This window comes from Cydia strobilella, chromosome 13 (genome assembly GCF_947568885.1).
Source record: "Cydia strobilella chromosome 13, ilCydStro3.1, whole genome shotgun sequence".
Lineage (NCBI taxonomy): Eukaryota > Metazoa > Arthropoda > Insecta > Lepidoptera > Tortricidae > Cydia > Cydia strobilella.
In genome coordinates, this window is record NC_086053.1 from 15135087 (window position 1) to 15162034 (window position 26948).

Sequence of the window (26948 nt, forward strand, 5' to 3'; positions counted from 1 at the left end):
CGTCGATAGAATAATATGGCCTACTTATAAAATATTCTTTCACTTTCATGTCAAATAGTTTCATATCGTCACAGTCCCTTATATCTTTGTTCGACTTATTATATATTTTAATTCCAATACTACTTAAACTTTTGTTGAAGTGTGCATAACTAGAGGCAGGCAGTGCTAGTTTGTCATTGTTTCTTAAGTTATAATTCTGACTTTGGCCAACCGTACAATAGCGATACTAAAGTCTAAATTTTATTGTCCATGAACATACTTCTATGTGTGAAAGGTACTCTAGAGCACCCTTCTATGATTCTAAGGGCTTTTTTTGTTTTAACAGGATAGATTTCATATTGACACCGTTTCCCCAAGCTTATTTAAAATAGGTAGATATCGTAGGTAGAAGTCCACTAGATGACATGAAAACCGTCGACCGCAGTGTTGGTGAGTGACCAGAGTGAGCAGCAGATGTGCGTTTAATGCAACCATAATCTACTATGATAAATAGAACATACGCTTAAAGCATTGCCAATTGTTACGTCTCCCCCTGTCTCTGAATCCCTTTACTGAAACGCAGTATACATAGAGTAGATACTCTTGAAAATGTAAGTCAAACTCGCGTAGGTCAAGAAAGCCACTCCCCTCGCTGACAACTTCATATTTTTCTGCGCGCTTCGCAGCATCAACAGCACTGATTTCATGTTATTCCTGTCAAACTTTTCCCAATTGCAAAGATAAACAGCAGCTTCGAAAGTGCAGCTTGCGTCCAACAGATTCTGACCCGTGAAACAGTTCATGCCTACTAGCAATAAAATAAAAGGGATTTGCGCATATGTGTTCTGTAAGCCTCCCATCAGACAAGCTGCGACGGATATTGAAAACAATACGAATTGAATAGCATTTCCATTTCTAAACACGTCATCAACCTGCTGGAACATCTGTATACTTTGCACGTGAGATTTAATTATGTTGTCTAAACGTCGTTTTACAAACTCGTCGATTGAGATAATGTGATTTGATTCCTCTATTGGGGGCTGCATCTGATAGTCGGTTTCGGCGTCTTCCCATAGACACAGCAGCTCCTCGCTGAGGGCTAACATGTAGGCTTCGGAGTAGCCGGCGATGACTATGAGAAGGACTATTATGTTGACGGGTGCAAATAAAATTATCGGCACGGTCATCGTTATGACAAAAACTGAAATTTCGAAGTTAGGTGTTTCGACCCCTGGATCAAGGCCTAGAAGAATAAAAACAAAACCATTACTTAATACATTAGTATATATTAGTGGTATTAACCACTAATATATTATATGTAATACCATGGTTGGCATTCAATAAATGATATGATATGATATGAGATAATATACCGTCTACGTCAAGTGTGCATCTGCACCGAAGGGGCTTGCGACAGAGGTTCCAGCTCTAGCGCTGCTATACTTAAACGTTAAATTCCTATGAATATGGTAAGTTTATGCAAACTTAAAGCTTAAACAGATGGGCGTACCGGATCGCGACCTTCATCCGGTCAAAATATCTGTTTCTCTTGCGCACTTATAGCTGTGTCCTTAACGGACGTACCTACGGCGGACCACCTTCCACTCTGGCGAACGGGCCTCAGACCGGACCAAGGTCGCGGTCCGGTACGCCCGCCTGTTACAGATTTTAGCTTAGACGATCTCTATTAACTACAAAAAAGTGAACATACCCAACAAAAGTTGATAATCTTTCATAGAATTTCTGTCAACAACCAGGGGTCGACCAATAAAGTGAACTGCAACTAGGCTCACGACGAAGATCCAAGATATGAATACCCTTTTTTTGACTGACTTCAAGGTCACTTCGATGTTTCTGGACATCCTGCTGTTGGGTTCGACGTTAGAGTCGCAGAGAATATACGCGTCTATAATTCTTTTTAGTTTATTTCTAAAAAAAAAATTGAAATTCACTAAAGCGCTTCAGAATCAAATCCTAGGTATAACGTATAACCGTCTGATTGGACTAACTAGGAACAATTTTTTTAGTGTCGTAGTTAGGATGCCAGGTAGGACGACTGATTTATGTATTTGAACATGTTTGTACCTCAGTTGTAATAAAGGCGTTTAAATCAATGAATGTAAAAAAAACTAATGAACTCTGAAAAGTCTCTGCCCATGTTGTCAAATCCTAAGTAAAATTGTAGCGCCTGACTTGGTACCATGAAGTTATAATCTAAATCCGTGCTTGGTACTTATATTTAACAATAGTGTTGACTGCGGCGAGTTTCCTGATTTAATATGTACCTATATGAAACATAGTAAAATAACTCCTTAATTTAAATCGGGTAGCAACTCGGACCCCTCTAACTTTAGACCGATATCTGTGCTACATACATTCAGCACATTTTGTGAAACATTTGTGCTATCTCAATTAGACGATATTTTAACGTCAATAATACGTGAATGGACAGCGATCACCGGGGTCATTGGTCTCTATGGGCGTACCACAGGGATCAATTATATTGGGGCTTTTCCTGTTCCTTGTCTACCTCGCTTATTTTCAAAATCAAACGACAGCAAAAGCTTACAATGATGTAAACAATATTAGAGAGCGGATTTGAAGTAGCGATCTCAATATTAATATGGATATGACTATTAACTTTTATTTATTATCATCATAATTTTTGCCCGATATTTACAAAAGCATCCAAAAAGGTTACAGGGTACTTTTTTGTTCCAATAAGTTATATTATTTTTGTGTGTAGAAAAAATTATAAATTATACCAGTCATGTCCATATTAATATTGAGATCGCTACTTCAAATCCAAGACTAGAGATAGTCTTCAGAATCTCGTAAAAACAGTAGGATTGACTTTCGAATGATCCACGGAACATGGCGGATCGTGTTCCAGACATTTTTATTTATTTTACAATGCATGTGCTCGAAAAGTGCGTTTCCTACGGAGCCATATCATGCGGAAAGTTTCCGCACTAGTGCTTTTTGTTTTCAATTTTTTTTTACAGTAAATATGGTGCTACTTTCTCGCACTAGTGCGGAAAATAGCACTTTTCGTGCATATGTCGAAAGTTTAAAGGGCCATATGTACTGTAAAACGTTGTACGATACACGTGCGAATAGGTAATTCGCAACAATCGCAACTCGTGTCGATTTAAAACACTCCTTTTATAATTAAACTTATTTGCCATGATATGTTTTTTATTTACTCGCACAATGCATAGTAAAACATTGTATGATACACGTGCGTAAAGATGATTTCCGACTCGTATTCCTTTATACACTCGCTCGCTTTGCTCGCTCGTGAATAAAATTCCACTCGTCGGACATCATACACTTTCCGCACTTGTTCCATAAATAGCTATTTTGCATTTTGCTGTTTAATGTATAATTTTGATAGGATATTATGCAAAGAATGGCAAGCGCAATGGGTGCAGTTAATGAAGAGTTCTTCTGGAAATACCAATAACTAATTCTTTGGACATCATTCGGCGGTTTGTTGTCTCGGCCGCCATTATGCTTTGTACTGCTGCTCCAGTGGATCGTGAAGGCCTCGGCGGATGACTGAATATCGACGTCTTACTGTTATACTTATATATCCCAGGTAGCAAAGAGACATCAGCGACGTCATAATGACGTAATTATGACGTCATTATGACATCAGTATGACGTCGCTGACGTCATAATGACGTATAAATGCTACCTGGGATGTAATACGGTTGGGGCGGTTGTAGCAAAGGGTCGGTGTGATGTCAAATTAACACTACTTTTTTATGATTGTATCTTATAGAATACGTCAAAATAAGCAGGTTTTAGTTGAAAACTTTTTTCTACAATTTAAAAATAACGAGATATTGCATTCCAAAATTTAAAGATTTTGAAGGACGAAAAAAAATATTTTTTATTTCAACATAACACGAACTTTTTATTACTTCATCATGTAAGAAATATTAAAATAAATATCTTTTGTCATGTATCATTTTTCTCTAAGATCATCCATTATGGAGATACGCGGGGTAGTAATCGACAATTTTAGGCGGCGTTAGGAACAGAAAATTTATGTAACACATGATAGGTGCGACGACGAGCGAAGCGAGAAGTGTGAAAGGTTCATTGCTATCAAACCGTAGAACCGACTTATGTTCTTGTACTATTGTCGGTTACAACCTCACCTATCTCCATGATGATTGATCCTAGAGAAAAAAATTACATGACAAATTACTTAATTAGACATTTTTTACACGACAAAATAGTAAAAAGTTAAGTTCGGAAATTTGTATTTTTCGTTTCTTGGGTCTCCTTTCGTACACTGACCCGATCATATAAATAAAATTATAATATTCCGTAAAAAATCCTTATTAACAGTGTTCCCAAATATTAAAAAAGAAAGCAAGGAACCACCACCATCAGAGGCCTCTGCCAGCAAGAGGACACCCAGCAGAACCGGTAAGCCAACCTAATTCATTTGTGTTAGCATAGCATAACTTATTTTCACATACAGTCCACACTCCGGCTTTACGCAACATAATGCTATTTCTAAAGCAGGTAGTAAATTGTTTAATGAGAAAAATACTGAATGTATTTTGTTTGTCATTGTGAAGGATGAGAAACATTTCTCTGTCAATACTTACTTATTCCAATACATGTAAGAAAAGTTGGTGACGGACACCGTACTGGTAACCAGTTCAGAGAATGCTAAGCTTTTCTTCAACATTCCTTTATCTACTTCCCGAAAGAAGATAAACCAGATAACAGATATTATATAAGCGTAGAAGTAGCAGAATAGAGATACCAGCATCAACACGTAGAAGATAAATGATATTCCTAGAAAAGAAAAGTAAATAATTATAACTGACTAGCATCTGCCCACGACTTCCCTGACTCGCAAACGCGTGTATTGATGATGATCATTAATAAAAACTACCCTATGTCCTTCCCCGGGCCTCAAACTATCTCCATGTTTACTTACCAAATTTCATCTGAATCGGTTCAGCGGTTTAAGCGTGAAGAGGTAACAGACAGAAAAAGTTACTTTCGCATTTATAATATAAGTTCAGTATGTAATAAATTTCCGGTAAAGATGTGTTTGTATTGTCTGTTGTCACAACACAGGTTGATTCACGAGTCGTGAGCAGGGTCAATACTGCGCTATCAGTAAAATTGTAAGAAATTATTTCGTACACCAGAATTAGTGAGATTAACATTGTTTTTTTGTAGCGTTAAAAAAAGTTTTCAATTTATTTACGATATTATGCATAGTCACCCAGTTTAGAATACTTCCGACACACCGATACTCTTGTGTAGTTTTATCCGTGATGTGTCAAATAGAATGTCATTATTATTAGAGGCTGTAAGTAGGTACCTTTTGAAAATTCGTATCTCATTCAAGTGTGACAAATTATTTTTCACCTCAGCAGCTCGAACAAGCCTACTTTCGTCACTCCCTGGAGTGAGGAAAGTGCGACTTTCCTCACTCCAGGGAGTGAAACAATGTAGCTTTTTAATTTAGTGAAGGCCATGAACTTCATACTTTTATTACATTTTTTTTTATGGTACGGTACGGTCCGGTCCGGTCCGGTCCGGTATATGTACGATACGATACGATACGATACGAAACAATCGTAATCGTATCGTATCGTATCTTATCGTATCGTACATATTATAATACTTTTTTTTTCTGTTTATTCTGTGTAATTCGAAATACATTTTAACCTTTAATATGTTCTCACTACTGAGGTGAAAAATTATGTGTGCAACACGAGAGCAAAGTTATTTTACATCTCGTGTTTTAGAGTCCCTCGCTACGCTCAAGATTCTACCTTAGAATCACTCGCTTCGCTCGTGATTCAATTATAGAATCTTTCGCTTTCTCGGGACTCAAAATGAACACTCGCAAGAAAAACCAACTTTCCTCTCTTGTTGCACAAATAACTATTCTTCTTTATAAAGTGCTGTCATAACGGTTATAAGAGGTTTTATCTTTATTAAGCTTAAGAAATACCTACTGGATACACTTAAGTAACACCTGTATCACAAACAGGATGTCGCTTAAGTGTGCCAATAATTAACATTTAGCATAACAAGCAATAAGTTAAGTAGCATAGCAATTAGAATAATTTAGTTAACTATCTTACCTGCAGACAAACTATGAAAACAGTTTTGCAGGAAACTGTATAACTTAATGTATAACTTTTGAATAATAAATCTCTCTCTATCTCTATCTATTAATTAGGTTTTGTACGGATCATGATTGTAAAGAATTAAAGGCCATGCCAGGATAAGCTAAGTGAATCTGCCCCCGGCGAGTTCTTGCTTTCTATTAGTAACAAGTATGCCAAATTTCAGCCCCCCAAACTGTAATAAACTGTAATGTTTTTAATCGAGTTTTTTGTAAAAAGGAACGAAACATAATCTTTCTTCATTTTTTTTCTATCCAGCCGATTTTGACGTGCGTCACGTATATTGTGCATATAATAAAGACAATTATATATGACATCAATTATAGGATATATTGCTGTACAAAAAAAATCGAAAAAATACATTTATTTTAGTTTTTTTTATTAAAGTACGTTTCACGTCAGCGACACCTCCAAGTTTTTCACCAAAGCTTCAAAATTAATGTATTTACTTAATATTATCTGTGGCAGAACAATGTATTTTTTTAATGAATACGAGGGGCTGGGGAATATATAAGGGGGGGGGGGGGGGGGGGCTGAAATTTTGCATACTTGTTACTACTAGAAAGCCACATCATCAAAAACAATTACAAGCCAATACCTACTCGCTGGGGGCAGATTCACATAGCTTATTCTGGCAGGTGGCAATGGCATGGCCTTTGTCTTCACCAAAAATTTAAGAATTTCGAAAAAATGGTTTTTTTTCACCTGTTTACGATGGTGAATGATCAGTGTAGGTCTAAACCTAATGTAAGATTCATAATACTAACGTTTGGTATTCCGGCTGTCGATGTTCAGAGTCAGTATACGCAGCAGTGTGGATGCATTCCCCAACAGCGTCGGAAAGTCATGGCGGTCCAACCCGAACTTCCGTAGCTCTTCTAACATTGCAAGCTTGCTGTAGTAAATATGTATTAAATAAATTTGGGGACAGTTTTACACGGACCGAGCTAGCCCCAATTAAAGAAAGCTTGTAGGTATTGTAAGTACTAGGCGACTATACACATAGGTAGTTAGACAAAGCTAAGTTGGATAGCCCAGACCACGTTACACCTGAAAGAATATATATTATTATTTTAGTTAATATTGAACTACTTAAACGTGGAAGCTTTTGAACTAAGTATACATAGATGGGTGGTTTTACGGTAGCGAATTTAAACGTGGTATCACAATTAAAATCAGGCCTGTCGCGAATTTATTTTGTTACCTTTATTTACCGACGTTTCGACACAGGTTTCACTGGTCGTGGTCGCGGCTAACCGATGTCTCAGCAAAATGTCAAAAACAGAGATTTGTGTGACTACCCGACCACCAGAAATCACCAGAAACTACCAGAAATTGTAACAGGGAAGATGGTTTTAACTTATCGGCAACCCAAGTCCCCAAGGACCAGAGATCCAAAAGTTAAAGCTAAGGGATCTATCTTCGGATGTGTGCGCGAATGTTGGGTGTGTTGCGAGTCGGAGTATTGACAATAATTAACATTTATGTGTAGTGGGTGGTTTGAAAATGTGATGTCTACCCCAAACTTTAAATACACTTTTCGTCGGGTAATAGTCACACAAATCTCTGTTTTGACATTTTGCTGGGACAACAGTTAGCCGCGACCACGACCAGTGAAACCTGTGTCGAAACGTCGGTAAATAAAGGTAACAAAATAAATTCGTGATGGACCCGATTTTAAATGTGATTAATATGTGTTCAAACTGCGAAAGTTTTAAATGTTATAAGACCACTGTAATTTAAAGTTGAATGATTTTGAAAATCAGCAAATGCAGCTATTAGCGCGTTGTCTCATAGTCTAAAGCTGATGCCCATGGAATATATCCCGTACGCCCTGAGCGTGCATTTTGTGGACAAGTAAAGATGATAATTTACGAGTGACGAGTAAAGGTTTCGGCTATGCCGCGTGTTTAGGGGTATTAGCAACTATCCAGTCTGTTATTTCTTATACAAACGGCTTAGACTTACTTTAAAACATCCCGGTGTACTTACATTAATTTAAAGAGATCAAAAGGAAACAAGCTCACATGGAGTCCGAATGCGAAACTTCCTTGAACTGAAGACACTACGAATACTTATGAATTGGGTATTCATGTTTAATTAATAATTAATAAGCCTGGCTAAGCTTAAGCAGAAAGATGCCGCACGTGTAAAATTAAAGTTAATTTTAAAAGGTCTGTTTTTAATTGATCATCAAACGACGTTATGATCCTCTGAATAGGCGAGGTTGCTTATTAAGTTTAATGACGTATAAAGTAGATTAGTTTCAAATTAAATTTTTATCACACTTGCTCGAAAAAGATCTTATTTCATGCAGGTGTACTGGAGGACAAAAACCATATGTCACTAATGAGGGCTACCGTTTTTATGCTCACCAGTTGGCGCCGATGTAGATGTATAAAGAGGTCGGTGGCGGCGTGACGCCGGCGTCGTGGCCATATTATGATGACCTTGGGGATGGTTCCTTAAAATCTTATTGCATTCTTGTTTATGATATAGGACTTAGGAGGCAAACAAGCAGACGTATCACCTAATGGTAAGCGATTACCGTCGCGCGTATGTGCGTTGCCGGCTTTTAATATGGGAATAAGTATATACGCTCTTTTCTTGAAGGTTTGAACATCGTATCAGTCCGGAAATACGCGATAGTTCAATTCACAGTTTAGCTGTGCACACAGGAAGTTTTTGGAGAAATGCACAAGGACTGCCAACCATCTAATTAGTAACCAATCTTTATATCAGAATCGGGCTGATCGGGCTCCTGTGCCAAATTGCCCCCCTGTATAAAAAATGCTTGCATGACGCATGCAAGTCGTCATATTGTCAAATGAGCGTTTTTTCAATATTACAGCGTTTAAAAAGACATCAAAATGTTTTGAAATTTTTGGCCGCCGTTTTAATAGTTTATCATTTATTTATGCTCAGCTTATAATTAAATACTTAATACTAGGCATCCATGCGATACCTAATTAAGTTCAGGTTTAAAGTTAATTGGTATCTATTATTCAAACATTATTAATAACCAATATTAATACACGTGTGACTAATGTAGTATGATACGTTTTCTGAATTTTATAGCCATGCATTTTATAGGTTACCTACATTTTCCGCACATCCAGAAACATTTCATAGCCGGGAACCAGCTAATCATATAATATTATTGTTTGTTGAATCAAACTTAAAATGTTACCACATCAACGCGTGCTGGAAAATAATAACTCCACGGCCGACTTCGGCCACGGCGACTGCTGTCAACTCCGTTGCTGTCGCTGGTGTGCTCGCAAGTGGCTGATGTAGCCGATCTTGTTACTAAAAGTTCGCAAACATTGCGGGCATATGAGCACACCATCAACAAAGTTATAGGGTATTGCCGCGGGTGGTCTGGCTTTTATTCTATCGCGCTTGGCATCAAGCTCTAAGCGCCGGTGAGACTCAAAATCGGTTATCTTGCATTTATTGTAAAATACTAACCGTAAAACATTACAAATCAAATCCGAACCCTATGAAAAATATGCAATATTTAAAATCATTACTTTTAGGGTGCAGTAGTGAACTAGGAACCCTTATAGTTTCGCTATTTCCGTCCGTCTGTCTGTCTGTCTGTCCGAGGCTTTGTCGTGCTGTAAGCTGTAATTTGGCATGGTTATATAAATCAATAAATCCGACAGTCGTACAATAAAATCTAAAATGATTTTTTTTTAGGGTACACGTACAGTGGGGGTGTAGTTTTTTTGTCACTTCAGGGTTGTTAGGGTGTACCCTAAAAAAAAATGGCTGTAGGGTTACAGTGTGGGGTTAAACGAGACATTAAAAGAAAACCATAGCGAACGTGATCAGTTTAACCGTTTTTGAGTTATCGCAAAGTCTCCCCTTCATAGTAAAAAGACTTACAGCCACAAGTTTAACGTTATTTAAGACATTAAATGGGTGTTTGAAGTTATTTGGCATTATTTATATAAATAAAGTAAAATGTTAGATAAAAATTGCTTATTTTACTCATTCAATTGTTATTTAATATCTAATTTCTCTAACACAGTTTCATTTGCTGAATGAGTAATGCCGTTGCCTATTGGCAGTTTTAGAACAAAAAAGTAAAAAATTAAAAAGTAAGAGGCAATCCCGCTGATTTTCATACTTTAAATATATATCAAATCATTTTAAAGTTACTGCAGTTTCTTAAAATACGTGTTTTTTTATTAATATTGCAATTTAATGTTTTTCGCTATGGATTATTATGACCAGACGTGCAAAGTCTCCGATTGAAAGTAAGTTCTAAGGAAAAAATCAAGGCTATACGTCTATTACTTTAATTTTAATTACTGACTATGCAAATTTGCCTTGTCTTTTTAGTTTCCTCGTATTGGCTATGAAAAGTAGATTGATTAAATCGGGTGAAAGGCACCAAGTATCATTTCATCCCTTTGTTAACAATCTTCTATACTAATAGCTCCAGTTTAGCCTATTGTGAAGGAAGACTGAGCATGGTCCGACATGCTCATGGCCGGTTTAAAAAAAAAGTTAAATCTACTAGCTAACATGAGGAAATCATTCAAAAATTGAAACATATTACTTTGCCATTATTGTGGACAAAATGCAACTATCTTATTTATGTTTTAACAAAGATAGATATAACTCCGTAATAGATGGATACAGTCTAAGTAAAAAACGTGCCTCGAAAATCAAGAAAATTTGATTCTCGTTCAGAGGGCGCTACTAGCTTTGGCCTACTGTCGTATAGATGGCGTTGACGGTTTTGTTTGTTATTTAACAATTTTAACGCATATCAGTGAAAGAACATGGGTCAAAATCATAAAAATAATTAATGCAAATAAAAAAAATCATTTATCCATATTTACATACATACATACATTACATACATACATTTTATCGTATTTTTATAAATCTTCATTTTTAGTTTAGTTTTTAGTATAAGTTACTATGGTTTGAAGAATACAGAGAGCCTTTACGAGATGGTGTGGTGAAAAAAATGTTACTTAATATTATCTAAAGTACCTACACCAAAAAGAATGTCACTCAGCACAAGTCACGTATCACGTCGCGAGTTATCTGGTTCTTCTCGTACGGGTAACGGGAAAAAAGAAAATAAAATGTAATAAATACCGATTCCGCCGACTCCGTTCCCAATTTAATATCGCAATGTCTGTAAGGAAAGCCCCCTGTCAAAGCAAAGTAGTCACATTTGTTAGGCTTTAAAAACATTTAGTATCCTCTCGGTTGAGGAGACAAGGTTCTTGAGAAAATGCTTGGTTATCAAAGAATTTTATTACTCGAGGAATACTAGGCAGAAATTGCCTTTGACAAAGTGCGCAATGAAATGTTTGTGTTATCTAGGAGCTGGAAAAGTGGCTCGTAATATGCTATCAGGTTTCGAATAGAAACATTTATAAAAAGTTTGAACATTTGTTTATGGGTACCTACTCAAACGATCAGCAAAAATATAATAACGTACATACATACATACATACATATAATCACGCCTATTTCCCGGAGGGGTAGGCAGAGACCACGGATTTCCACGTGCTACGATCCTGACATACCTCTTTCGCTTCCTTCACTTTCATAACATTCCTCATACACGCTCGCCGGTTTAGGTATAATAACGTAGGTTAACGTATTTTATACCTAAAAAAACCGGCCAAGTGCGAGTCGGGCTCGCGCACGAAGGGTTCCGTACCATTACGCAAGAAACGGCAAAAAATCGCGTTTGTTGTATGTACTTAAATATTAATTTTATTCTGTTTTTAGTATTTGTTGTTATAGCGGCAACAGAAATACATCATCTGTGAAATTTTCAACTGTAGCTATCACGGTTCATGAGGTACAGCCTGGTGACAGACAGACAGACAGACGGACAGTGAAGTCTTAGTAATAGGGTCCCGTTTTGTTTTTACCCTTTGGGTACGGAACCCTAAAAACGAATTGCACAGCGAAAAAGCATTCTGATATGAAAATCAGAATTTTTTGAGGGTCGATAAAAAATATTTACATGTTTATTAAGTACCTAGCTGTGTACTAATTAAATTCTGTAGGTACCGATTTGTATTATTTTTACTCCGAATCCCGAACTGTTGTGTTAAATCTTAATTGGATTATTTTTGGAATCTTAATTGGATCGTTCTGTTTTGCAATTATTACTCTATGAAGTTGTGTACCTTATGTAATCCTTTACCTCAACTCTCCTTCCGACATCTATACAAAATCGACAAACAGCCAGACAAAACCTCATAACCGTTTTACATCATCATCTTCCTCGCGTTGTCCCGGCTTTGGGAGCCTGGGGTTCGCTTGACAACTGATCCCGAGAATTGGCGTAGGCACTCGTTTTTACGAAAGCGACTGCAATCTGACTTTCTAACTCATCATCATCATCATATATTTAAGAGTTATACTCTTGTCGGTGGAGCGATTTCCATAAGTGTCGATCCTCTGCCTTCTCCTTGACAGCCTGATACGACACGACGTTGAGTTTTTCCTTTACTTGATCTATGTATGTTCTCCTTGGTCTGCCCCTCCGCCTCCTTGCCTCAACTCTCCCTTCAATTATGTTCTTGATAAATTCGTCGTGTCGTAGCAGGTGTCCAAGCATCTTTCCTCTTCTATTTTCTATGGTTCTCAACAAACTCCTCTTCTCTCCTACCATGCGTAAAACCTCTTCATTTGTTTTCTTCTCCGTCCAACTGACCTTTGCCATTCGGCGCCAGCACCACATCTCAAAAGCCTCCAGCCTTTCCCTATCACGTTGCCTCATTGTCCACGTTTCGCTTCCGTATAGTGCTATACTCCAGATGTACACTTTTATGAGTTGCACTTGCGTACTTTCTAACTAGGCCTTAGATATTGGGATTAGTCTGGTTTCCTCACGATGTTTTCCGTCACCGAAAAGCGACTGGTAAATATCAAATGATATTTCGTATATAAGTTTCGAAAAACTCATTGGTACGAGCCGGGGTTTGAACCCGCGACCTCCGGATTGCAAGTCGCACGCTCTTACCGCTAGGCCACCAGCGCTTTTTACCGCTCATAACCGTTTTGCATATTAAAAATCTGGTTCCTCCAATTCCATTAAGATTAAATCACCCCCTTTGCCGGGTCTTCTCGACTCGTTATTAATTTCGGAGGCTTAATATTACTGCACAATATTACCCCAGAATGGTAATTTCTGAAATAACCGACGGTAAAATGCGTAATCTGTAATTCACGCGGGTTCTTGTACACAGTATATAAAAACAGAGGTCTAACTTCAAGTTGCGCGGCGCTTTACAGAATATAAACAAGTAGCTTCTGCCGGCGACTTCGTCTGCGTGGGATGATAATGATGATGGTTGATAAAAACTATCTATGTCCTTCCTCGGACCTCAAAATATCGACATACGTAATTTCATCTAAATCGGTTTAGTGGTTTAAGCATGAAGAGTTGTTAGACAGACAAAGAGGACAGACTTAATTTACTTTCGCATTTATAGCCCTACTAATAAGTAGGGATATAGGTACCTAAAATACTGCCACATAACAGGTATCCGTACCACGAGTTTACACTTGACGTTTACGTTAAAGCAGAGACGCTTTCCACATAGATTTCGTACATACCCGCCTGTTGCTGTCTCTATTGCACGCGCATAATTCTATATTATAGCTCCCTATACCTTGGCACTGGCTAAATTGTCCCTATGGACTGCAGCCATTCAATTTTAAAAACTAAAGTGAACTGAAAAAGGCCAGTAGGTATCTTTGTTTCGTGCCTGAAGCAAAAACCTCACGAATAAAGACAAACTTCTGTTTCCTATATAATCTGTGCGGATCCTAGGGAATACTGTCGCTTGTAAAAGACCAGATGGGTTCCAACGGAATTTTCTTTTATGGCCTTTTCAGTGATATCTGGGATTAAAATAAGTGGCCGATGATTTTGTAAGATTATGGGTTCTCGTAAATGATGTGTCAAAATTTGAAACTTTGATTAATATTGGCTATAAGTTCGTTTTTATTCAGATTAGGACATTTTATAACCTCAAAAGTAATGGTAACTGTTTACCTCCAAAATTAAATCTGACTATACACTGAATTATAGTGTCGTTTACATATTATTGTAGCGCAATATTAGATATCATAAGAACTTATTTTAGAAGAAATAAGTTAACTACGTATCACTACTTTTGAGGTTAGACAAATTCTAATGGCCGTGCCTCGCGCACATTACTGCTCTAAGCTAGCATGATTTATGAACTTGAAATTATAAAGAACTTGACATTTGAGTCGGCCAAGCTAACTCTGCATGGCGTTTGCTATGACAAAGTGTGGCCATGTCATTATTAATGTAAAAAAATTATGATAATATGACGAATATAATGGCATTTCCTTCGGTCGCGTACGGTCGAGCTCTGTTTCCAGCCTTATAATAATTGTACAAATGCCAAATTTCATCCTTTTTACCGGAGACCATACTTTAAGCTACAAATACGAACTAAAATCATGTCTAGACTCACTTGTTTTAGTCACTCGCGCGACATATTTCGGAGAGCCTAGGTCTCCTTTCTCAAGCACTTATTTAATGTTAGTAAGTCTCACAACAGTTTAAATTCAACTAAAATCTGTGTTAAAATTTCAATATTTTATTTCGATTTCAGGTTCTTCAATGATTATTGGAGCATTTTAGTTTCGAAAAAGGAGTAGAGTAAAAACATCATGTTTGTATTTGGCTTTTTTATTTGATATTTACAAATCTAGTCACACCCGTCTTCATCTAAAATTATTAGAATAAGTTGTTCTATATATAATCACATTGCTGCGCCTGAGCAAACATATGTCAACATATACCGTATACTGAGCAGAAAGAACATTTTAAAAGAAAAATGCATAAAAACAGAGATACAAAGTAACAAATATTTATAAAGTAATAAAATACATTCAAATCTTGAGAATAAACATATAACAAATGACAAGCAATAATTTAACACAAGCATAGATGCCACATAGTTATTATAATTAAATAATGAAACTCTAGGTCCATGGGGTCCCAGCGCGCATAAGTTGTTTGCAGAAATCGCGAAGCGTCTGGTTGACGTAACTGGTGACCGAAGAGCTGGCGGCTTCCTCGCACAACGTATCAGCATTGCGATACAGCGGGGAAATGCCGCCAGCATCCTTGGTACAATGCCTCAAGGGCCTATTTTAGATTTAAGCTAGTTATTAATTTCGTTTACGTAGTACCACTGTATATATCTTGTATATTAAAAAATAAACAATAATAATTATGTAAATTGTGTGTATTTAAATTTTAAACAAAATATCAAAGTATTCCTTTTTCTTGACAAACAATATCTTGAAACACTGTTATAATTAATAACACTTTATCAGATTAAAAAATAGGCCTTACAATTGATATGCTGTGTTTTGCAACAAATAAGTAGTGTAGGTACTAGTTTTATCACCTAACTACAACTGATTTTATGTTTGAAGCTCATGAAGTATTTGTTTTTGTTTCTGTATGAATAGCCCTATAGATAGAAGGAAACTGTATAAAATTTTCAAAATGACTATTATTTACATCAGGATGGGTACAAAAACAGAGGCCGAAAAGGTCAACTATTTCTAAAACTCGACCGGTTCACTACACTGGATATTAAAATCGAAATAAATGATGCCTGTACATTGTTGTGAACTATCATTGTTGTGTGTGTTGTGTTGTTGTTATCTATGAATAGAATGTCTGTATTTAATTACTATGTATATAGTATTATAAATATTATAATATTAAACCTAAATATACTTAAAAGAAAGTTAAATGATGTTAACAAATCTGCCATTTGCCTTAACTTGCATAAAAACTGTATGCTACGTTGGAAAATTGTACTTGTATATATTTTTAAATGTAACATACAGTTTTAATGCGCCTATGGGTTTACCACTCAATTTGTAGAGAGACTGTTTTTTGAACCAAAGTGAAAAAATCTTAATAAAAAAAATTGTGCTCAAAATTACTTTGACTTAAGTATCCAGTATAGTTCACATATCTGTCGTCTATATTAACACTACTTCATAAATGGTTTGAAGGCACATTTTTTAATAGAGTGATCTAGTTTAATCCTATAAAACTACTTACTTCAACTCAAACTACGTGGTCTAACCAAGTTTAGTAAAATACTTTTGTAACAACAAATGTGGCTTTCCATCACGCAAGGGTCCTTATGCTTAATGTGCAGTAAGGACCTTTCCATGAAACGTTCTGATTGCATATGAAGCATAAGTACCCTTCTCTGATGGAAAGCCACAAATACTATGTATAAGGATAAGACATTCGATAGGTAGTATGGTAGTATTAGTTACTGTCCGCGCGCGAATTCCGTGCACGGCTGAGGAATGCTAGGAATGTTGGGTGTCATGACAGAGTGGTGTGATTTTGTACGTACGGGCGCGGCGCACACCCCCCACTTCCTCGACCTCCGAATGCACGGAATTGGCGCGCGGACAGTACATAGGCATTAGGGTCACTTGTCTGCTGTTGACATGTCCAAAGTTAAGGTCAATTAAATCTAATTTTCCGATTGTACCCTTATCCGCATTAAAACATAAAATCATTCTGCGAGACAAAATCATTCTAAATAACCTGACGAGTTTCATATAGACCTAAGCAACTCGACGGTATTTCAATATCTTGACTGTCATCTGTATACACTAGTATTTCTCGTTCCATCGTTTTTACACTAAATTATACATTGAATGTTTTTTTAGTCAACATTATCAGGGATATTTACAATCGCCGTTTTGAAGTTACTTGCTTTTTGGTTTAAATCACATCAAGTATACCACAAATATGACTTAATATAATATTAAAATTAATTTTTATTATCTACACCTTCTTGGTAACGTATTTTAGATTTTTTTCCACTCCATATTGTATTAAAATATTACTACTGTACATATTTAATTCGTCTCTCTCTATATATGTAAATATATATACAATTAGATTCACCATTACTTCTATAGTTATTGAGATTCATTCACAAACTATGTTTAAAATCGTTATATTATATTTGGATTGCTCGCTGGCTCCTCTCAGATTCACAACCTTCTAAATATTAATATTTGGTGGAATCAAAACGTAAATCTAAGATTAAAATGGTTGCAGCGTTAACTGTATGTGAGCGAGCGAGACGACAATACTACAAGTCCGTCACCCATAGTTTTTTTAATCATAAATGTCCATTCTTTACTCCCATTATCTACTTCTATGATACATTCGATATAAATAAATTTTCTAATGTAACATACAACTATTGTGTATTAAAAAAGTTAAAGTTCTCGTGTAACATACGGTTGTTACGAGTATAGTGTCTGAATTTCCAGTCATCTCATAGTACAAGAAAATACAACATAAATGAACTGTTTAATATATAGTTCGTCAAGCAAATCTTGTCAGTAGAAAAAGGCGCGAAGTTTAAATTTTCTATGGGACGACATCCCTTCGCGCCTACATTTTTTTACTGACAAGATTTGCTTGACCAACTATAAAATGCATCATCTAAGATATTTTCAAAATCAGAAAGCTGTTCAAAATATGAATATAAAGTAGCACAACAATAGTGTATAATACTTCTGCAGGTGAATTATGGTCATTATCAAATTACGAGAATGCCCTTTGGACTGAAGACTGTATCCAATATCGTCCATATTGCATTGTAACTGATGCAAAGAGGAATGTTTACCACGACACTGAAAGATAATAAGTTACACGGTGAGTTCTGTATGGATATGTTGGTTGCTCTTTTATTGTCTATCGTGTTATGTGTCACTCTCACACTTAAACACTAAGTGACGGCCAAGATAATGGACGATAAAAGGGTGACTATTTTAGGTAAAATTGGCCTTTAATAAAGCCACACGGATGACTTTCGGATTGCATAACGTTCTTATGACTTTTGGACTACGAAGCGTCTCACTCTATGATGCTTTCCTATTGATATAAAATTGAAAATAGATGTCAAATACTAAATAAACAAAGACAAAGGCCTTCTTTAACCGAGGCTGGATTTAAACCAGCACACTCTAGAACGACGCCATACTTGTGGTTGGACATGAGAATTTTCTGTTTTTCAATGATAACTTTTTATTGTGTTGACAAATAATCGTAAAATTTGGGAGGAATAGTCCTAGACAGATTCCCAAGATCCTTACAAAATTTTATAGATTTTTATTAGGGCAATAAAAAGTTATCGTCTAAATACAGAAAATTCTCATATCCAATTACAAGTATGGCGTCGTCCCACAGTGTAGCATCTTCACCCGTAGACCAGTCGGCCACGGGAGCCAACGTCCAAGTTTCTCAAGTACATGAGATCTTAAAGCTTACACGCCTTTGGCCGTGTATAGGTAATACCGTTGGTATATTAGTTACACAGTTTTGTCTGGACATATTATGTCCTGGTTGTGTGCGGGTCGCGGAGCTAGTACCGCGGCGCGACCCGCGCGGAGAGCCGCGGGGAGCGCAGCGGAGATGCTCCGCGAGCCGCCGGCTATGGCTTCAGGCGCTTGAAGCCTGCGCCGTCTTGACCTGGAAGTTAAATACATTTTTTAGTACGTTTAACCCAATTACACTTGTGTAAAATTTTACACAGTCTAAACAGTTTTATAAAACATATTAATTCGTTTGCCACAATACACACATATTTAAACAAAAGAAACAGAAAAGATACAAAAAAGCAACATTAAGATAAAAAACAAAACTTAAAAAAATAAACCGTAGAATTGCTGTGTGCATTGCAGCAAAACAAAAGGGTTCTAGCTCAGTTATACACTCCGCTCTGTCGAGCGAAGCACTGGTAATTCTGCTAGGACCCAGGTCACTAACCGATTATCAATGTAGAAATTATAATGTCATAATAGTAATGAATAATTGGCCTATTTCTAATAAAATTGCTATTATAATGTCTGAATAGAATAGATGTGTCGTAGGTAACATTTGTAAATCATTAAACAATATATTCTTCACACTGTCTCGCATAATATAAGAGGCATCCGAACGAAAAGTTTAGACCAGCAGTCAGTAAAAATATTACAGGAGGTCGTTTATAATATACATTACTATTATTTTTGACAGAATACAGACCGCTGGTCAAAGGATATCCACGTCCAGCCTGGCGTTGCCTGCGTAAGACGGCAAGGTTGATCTCCCTAATGCGACTGTGTTCTCAAGTATTTTGTCTCTGTTTCTGACACATTAACCAGTAAGTAACAGATTTATACTGACCTAACTTCAGCTCCTCATACAGCGTAGGATACTCCTTCCACTGTATAACGGTGCCTTAATTCTGCAGCGTCTCTCGCCACCAAACCGCGTTCATTAATATACCCTTCTTAAAGCCTTAAAGTCAGGGCTTGTACTAACCTAACTTCAGCTCCTCATACAGCGTGGGATCGACCTCCCGTTGTGTGGCGGTGCTGGGGTTTTGTAGCGTTTCCTGCCGCCACGCCGTACTCATTGAAACCCCGTTGCCGTTGATGACGCCGTTTCCGCCGTTGGCGTTCCCGTTTGGTACTGAACCCTGTTATAGAAAGTCAGACTTTTACTTTCTCGTAGAAAATTGTGATAAAAAGACCAAGCGAGATGCGGAAAAAAATATTTTTTTTCATATTTTTTTAAGGATTACTGTGCATTTCTGCTCCTGGTAATTACTTCAGAAAGTGTAAATTTTTGCGTTAACAAGTCTAAACTGCTCCAGCTGAGAGGAAAGGACATTCTATTTTCGTTTTCCAAGTAAATTATTTTCTAGCTTCTAGCTTTTTCTCATAATAAATACACTCTCCTCTTCTCTCTCTCCTTAGCAATTATTATTCCCATCTGATTGTGGGGTCTGCTTTTCTTGTCTTTTCTCTCCACTTCGCACGATCGGACGTGTCGTCTACTGAAACGTCGCAGGCCCTCATGTCTTTTGCTATGGTATCTGCCCATCTCATCTTCGGTCTTCCTCTTCCTCTGGACCCAGCAATGTTCAGATCCATAGCAACATTCCCGATGTAATCAGGAGGTCTTCTTTTCACGTGTCCAAACCATCTCAGTCGACTCTCTTGTAGCTTATCGGCGATATCACGTACTCCGAGGCTACCGCGAACGTGCTCGTTGCGTATCTTATCAAGCCTCGTTACTCCGCACATCCACCGAAGCATCTTCATTTCGGCGACTTGGATGGACCGGGCATGGCTCTGCGTCATAGCCCATGTTTCACTCCCATAGGTTAGAACCGGTCGTATTATGCTCTTATATACTAGGCCCTTAAGCTTCACGGGCATCCTCCGATCACAGGTAACGCCAGTCACTTCCCGCCATTTCAGCCAGGCAGCGGCGATCCGGTGAAATACACTCTCCTCTTATTTATGAGAAATTAGCAGACTAAAAGTTCTCTTTTTAATAAATTATAATTGATTGCTTACGTTGATAATGGTGGCGTCAGGAATCGGCGCTGGTTCCCTGAGGTAACTCGGGTTTTCGAACGCAACGCCACCCTGGGCCTTTAGTCTAAGATTCTGAAATATAAATAAAACTATGTAAACGGATTATATCGCGTATATTGAATTTATAATTCATCCCGACGTTTCGAACCCTTTACAGCGTTCGTGGTCAACGGGTGACTATTGCAAACCATACGGGTAACTATCGGCGGTATCGGGGGAGTAACTATCGCGGTAACCGAAGACAATATTATTCTGAAATAGATTTTTTACATTTCTAAATCTGATAAACTCTTTGTACCTAAACATTAATCAGACGACGCTGTTATTCAAGTGATATGGAATTACTACTAAAAATTATAGTGAGTGAAACCGTACTGATCTAAATATTTCGAGATATGTTTTTTTTAAACTACGTGGTTAAAATATATATACACTGTCATTATCACGCTGTCACGTCGACAATGGCGATTATGTGTACAGAAGCGATAACTCACCTTTCTATGTCTATAATACAAGGCAGCGGCAGCCAATATGGCCGCCACAAGCAAGCAGGCGACGGCCACACCCACGGCGGTGGCCGCGCCGCCCGCCGCCACCGGCGCCGCCGCCGCGCCCGTCTCCTGGCCGGCCGTCGTGAACATTATGGACTGGCTGAGGGATGAGGTACCTGGAAATGGGGAGGCTGGTTAAAGAAAGGCAGAAAATGAACCATTATTTTCTTCCTAATTGATTCATTTTAATTCTAAAAATGTACGAAGAAGAAACAATGAGAAAGCTTTTGTTATATTTGTGTGTACCTGTACCCGTATACATTATGAGGAGAATAGATGTTGTCTACACTTTGAATATTCTGTATTCAGTAATTTCAATATTCTATTAGTAGTAGCCGTTGGCTTCGTACTCCATCCACCTACGCTAGTTTCGCTGGTGTCTGTGGTACTTTGGCGCCGTACGCGCACCTGAAGGGTTGGATAACGGCCGGTAGTGATAAAGCTGGCTCACATCAGATTGCACAGTCGTCCTCAAAACGACGACGGAAGACCGCACCCACGAAGATGGGGCGCGACATGGATACAGTCTCCGCAGCAGGGAGACCCCTCACACCCTCCCAAAAGGGTATCGAGAAGAGACAACTACTATGCGCACCTGAATACATATTAAAAGTAAGTACACTCACCACTCTTACCTTCATTGGCGGCCTTAACGACACACTCGTATCGACCATCGTCCTGCAGCCCTGTAAGCACCAAACTACTCCCGCAGGTAACTTTGGCACTTTAGCGGCGTACGCGCGTTAGAATACACATTAAAAGTACACTTACCAGCCTCATTCGCAGCTTTGACGACGCATTCGTATCGAACGTCGTCCTGTAGCCCTGTGAGCACGACACTAGTTTCACTGGTGTCTAACTTCTCTGGCACTTTGGCGCCGTACGCACGCCAGAACACGCGGTACAGGTAGACTGTTTGCGGATTCTTCGCTGGTGGCTCCCAGCTACAGAAAGAAGGGCATAAATTAGTAATTTTCAGTGTTTTCAAATATACATAATACATTGAGTGATTCTTTGCCAGGTATAGATATAGTTCTTTTCCTTTAATTAGAAATTGTTAAAAAATAAAAATGCCTAATGCCACAGCAGCCGGACATAAGAGCTTGGGGAGAAAAAAGGAAAGTTATTAATGACTTAAATAAGGCTGATGTGAGCTCAACAGCTCTAAGCAGTTGTAAACTTAAGAAGCATGCAACAGTGCCGCCGCAACCTAATTCCAAGGCCATCATGCTTCAAAGGCTATTAAGGTGTGAGTTGAAGACGTTGAAGTTATCAGTTAAAGAACCAACGTACCTAAGGAGCACAGCGTGCGGTGTAGGCGCGGCGTGCGCCTTCAAACTCCTCGGCGGGCCAGGCAGCCTTGCGCCGGAGTCGCGGAAGCACGCCAGTGCGCGACGCGCATGCTGGAGCGCGCATGAGCGTGCGACGGTGCCGCCACGGCATAGTTCTAGGCAGTTGCGAGGGACGCCCCAGGAAGCGCAGCAGCTGCGGTGATCTGCGCAAATCAAATTGAAGAATAAAACTTACAACAGGCAATGAAGGAAATTCGTCTTTAAAATGAGGTTGCAAGCTTTGCAATTTTAGACAAGAAATGCTAGTCGCTATAAGAACGTTCAGTACGGCTACTACCAGTTTGCCACTGACATATTCTCGTACTCGCATATTAGTGTGAGCGAGATGTATAGAAAGTAAGTTACGCTGACGTTAGCGAATATGTTATTTTGCAAACCGAATCTTGTGACAGAAATCCACTTGCTTAACTGAAGTTATAAAAGTTTTAAACACGGCGTATGGTAGTTTGACGTGTAAACTTCACGCCGACGTGTGAAGACGTCGATCGTGAGATCCAGCTTTCAAGATACCTACGTAAAAAAGGGTAAAATGCTTAAAATGTTGACGTTTAGGTCCCGTGCTGTCGTTTCCCCCGAAACGATCTGGTTACCTGATCCGTCAGCCGCGCACTTCATGAGCTTGTCGAAATCGTTCATGCATTCTGGCCGGTCCATGATGTTGTCCATATCAAGGTGGAAACTGCACGCGTCGATACACGCCGATGATACGTTCATCTGTATCAAAAGGTGATGTTAAACGCGCAAAGCTTTACGCAGATGGCTTAACGTACATGGGGTTGTAGTATTAGTTCTAATTGATGGGTGAGATGTTGTGAGTTTGAATTTCAGGTACCTAGGAATCGACATAAATATTAAATTAAAAATTTAAAAAAACCTAAGCAAAATCATAAGATTTTAAACCATTTTATGGCAAAAATGCCTTACATTATTTTGGAAAAGGGCTGATACTCTTCAAACTGCGTATCCTAACTCAATATTGCACTAGCTGCATGGTTTACACATACAAATCTGATTCTTAACTTGTTTTACATATATTATCTTACCTGAGCACAGCACTCTGTTACGTTATGATGTGGCGTCGAGGGCCTCAAACGCACCGAGACCGGTCGCAGAGTCTTCCCAAACGCGTTCTCGGCGTGACAGAAGTAGTCGCCCTCGTCCGTGTCCGCTATCTTCTTTATTATTAGACGCATCGTGTATTTGGTTTGTTCCTGTGAAACGGTTCGTGAGATATAATTTGTTTCAAACAAATTTAATAATTCTCTTAAGGCTAAAACTAAACTCGTTCTAAATAAATCTAAAAATAGCTTCTGCGGCGACGTATTGAATATGGCAGCGTTTCCTTGTTGGAATGTACCTACTGATGCGTTGAATTCGGAAGCCAGTTTTCCGGTCTTCTATTATATGTCATCTATAAATCTATTAGACAAGTCTTTGAGAAGATTTAGAAATCTAGGGCTGCTCTAAGGCTCTAACCCACTGATTCCCGACGCTAAAATAGAAGAAATTTACATTCGGCTAATAAGCATTCGCATTAATAGGCATTCGGTTAGTAAGTAATTAGTCTAATAATCATTAGAACAGTTGCCCAAACGTAGTAATGTATAATACAATTTTAAATTCTACAAATCCTTCTATCATAGTCAATGAAAAAGAAGTAATGATCAAAGAGTTTCAGGCCGTCTCGCTCGCGCTAATACATATACGGACAAGTAAGAGCAAAATGCACTCGCGAATGACAGCTAACTATTATGATTCCATTATTATTCAAATATCGGTTTGATTTTAGATGCACGTTCGAATCGTTCTGTGGATCAAAAATAAAAACTTTACAAGAAACTTTCCAGTCACCTATTCAGAGTAGGTACTTAACTTCAAACGTACAGAAAATATACTAACAATTACTGCCGAGAAACGCTGTATTTAATTAGCAACGCTACTAATTATAATGCTACTTGTTGTGATGGTCCGGGTCATATACAAGCTTGTTAACTATCTGAAATCCGCACAAACATAATAATTTTATTTATGTACAAGTATCATCATTCGTCGTCGCTGTAAGAATATTTTTCTCCGAATGCTCTGTAAAAGCTGTGTTGACTTCATTTTCTGCTTCCATGATTTTGTTTACTACACTGCTAATATGCTAATAAATACAAGTATTTTGTACGTTTGTCAATAACACCGGACAAGTGCGAGTCGGACTCGCCCACCGAGGGTTCCTGACAAATTTAACTTATTCTTATTTTTTAACTTTATACTTTTCAGATTTTTCCCTGTACTTGTAGTATGTTACTTGCTAAATTTCATAATTCTAGGTCAACGGAAAGTACTCTATAATTTTTAATTCCTTGACACACATGTTATAATCTACCTCTCGTAAGATGGCGAATCAGATGGATTTTTATGAGAGTGTAATTTAACTTATGACTTAATAAATAACTCAATTCCTGTCTATAAATGAGACATCAATGCATTTTTTGGTCTGTCAGCTTAATACGTACGTCGTATAGTAATTAGAGTAATCACAAGCAAATTGAACATTATTAAAGACATCCCAGTTCACAAGGAGCCATGAATAGGAATGAGATTAGGAGATTAGCATAAGATTAAATAAATATCCGCCATAATCGACGAAGAATTAGCATTTAGATGGCGTTCAAATTTGTAATTTGGAATCTTAAGTCGAACTTAACAGGGTTGAAACACTATCTGTGGCATCGAAAACGTTCAGATTAGTGTTGATAGATAGATGGATAGATATATAGATATAACGTTTATTTGGATGCTGCAAAACACACAATTTTATAAATAGGTACATTACAAAGAACAAAACTAAAATACTTATGTACTAAATTAAATTAACAAAACAAAACTTAACCGCGAAGAATTAGTTTTTAGTAATTAGCTGTACGCTGTGTGCATTGCAACACCCAACAAAAGGGTTCCGACTCAGCTATTGAGCATTTTATTTTATTATATTGAGCAAAGCACTGATATTCTGCTGGAACCCAGATTATGTTACAGTTACGTTACCGTAAAAAGTACGGTACTGTAGGTAAAAAGTGTGTAGTTTGGTGGCGTTGAAAAGTTCCGAAATAAAATACATAAATAAAACAAAAAATAAACATAAAAACAGAAAAGTGGCCATAAAATAAAAGTGAGAATGTGCGAAAGGTTCGGTACAAGATCTCTTAGAAATCCTCCGCAATACCGATTAGATCTTGAAATCGGCAACCAAAAAGCCGTATGGTATCCCTGTTTTTTGTTTTTCAAGCAGTATTTTTTTAAATTGGTGTTAAAAAGTTTTCTTATTTTGATTGGTTAAGATGGGACGTTTGAGTCCTCTGCTTTAAGGCTCAACGGGCCGCGCGAAATCGCCTTTTCAAACAATCGTAATCCTAATTTTCCTTTCTAGATATTAATTAAAAATATTTTGACACAGTTTGTTGTATATCAACCACAGCTATGCCCCTATGTGTGATTTTTTTCGAATCTTTAATAAGAGTTAGGAGCATTTAAATATTTGCAAAAAGGATATAATAAGATAGAGCGGTACTGTCATAGTAAATTTTGTAACTACTGTAAATTCACTGCCATCTATCGACATACTTTAAAACTAAAAATGAAGATTTATAAAAATACGTTAAAATGTATTTAAATATGGATAAATGTTTTTTTTATTTGCATTAATTATTTTTATATGATTTTGACCCATGTTCTTTCACTAATATGCGTTAAAATTATAAATAACAAACGTAACCGTCAACGCCATCTATACGAGAGTAGGCCAAAGCTAGTGGTGCCATCTGATCGAGAATCAAATTTTCGTGATTTTCGAGGCACGTTTTTTCCTTAGACTGTATCCATCTATTACGGAGTTATATCTATCTTTGATATTTGTATGAAATCTGGTTTTTGCTCCTAATTTTTACACAAATCGAAAAAAGTCAAACGGGGCGTAGTTATGGTTAATATACCTACATCAAAATATGTTAAAACATTTTCTATAATGTCAATATCCAGAGAGGAAAATGAGGACTACGTTTGTATGGAAAAGGGGCCGCAGTTAAGTCGAAATTCAAGTTCTTTTCAACTTTAGACACCCGAGTCTTTTGTAGAAACGAGTCCTTTTCAGAAAACTTACCTTTTTGCAAAATAATTCAAAGAGAATGAATGGTCTCCATGTAAAAATCACGAGTTAGTACAATAACGCTTAATTTATTTACTGTTACTAGTATTTAGATAATAGCTACAACATTGTTGACAGTCTATTCAGGCACTAGTCCTTTTGAGTTGCATTTAAAAATTGCTTAATAAAGGCCCTACTTGAGTCTTTTTAGAGAGTCGAGTGACTCAGGAGACTCGGGACCTAAAGACTCGGAAGTTTATTTAGCGCAGTCTCGTAAAAACGAGTCGAGTCCTTC

General features: G+C 37.6%; 2 protein-coding genes across 3 annotated transcripts in view; both read right to left on the reverse strand.

The window, feature by feature from the left end:
- Window positions 1–548: 548 nt before the first annotated feature.
- Window positions 549–7040, reverse strand: LOC134746397 (uncharacterized). Its single transcript, XM_063680765.1, has 4 exons — window positions 6923–7040; window positions 4608–4800; window positions 1691–1908; window positions 549–1222 (listed from the first exon to the last, which is right to left on the reverse strand). Exons 1-4 carry the CDS (start codon window positions 7038–7040, stop codon window positions 549–551), a joined length of 1203 nt encoding a protein of 400 aa, XP_063536835.1.
- A 7818-nt stretch (window positions 7041–14858) lies between these two features.
- Window positions 14859–26948, reverse strand: part of LOC134746775 (Ig-like and fibronectin type-III domain-containing protein 1) — a 100559-nt gene continuing 88469 nt past the window's right edge. For both annotated transcript variants that reach the window (XM_063681306.1, XM_063681305.1), the window contains exons 21-28: window positions 23565–23732; window positions 23112–23235; window positions 22463–22664; window positions 21941–22113; window positions 21113–21285; window positions 20598–20690; window positions 19555–19711; window positions 14859–18720 (exon numbers count right to left, since the gene is read on the reverse strand). In XM_063681306.1, coding sequence (XP_063537376.1) covers window positions 18683–18720; window positions 19555–19711; window positions 20598–20690; window positions 21113–21285; window positions 21941–22113; window positions 22463–22664; window positions 23112–23235; window positions 23565–23732 — 1128 coding nt within the window. In that variant the 3' untranslated portion in view covers window positions 14859–18682. The remainder of the gene's footprint in view (window positions 18721–19554; window positions 19712–20597; window positions 20691–21112; window positions 21286–21940; window positions 22114–22462; window positions 22665–23111; window positions 23236–23564; window positions 23733–26948) is intronic.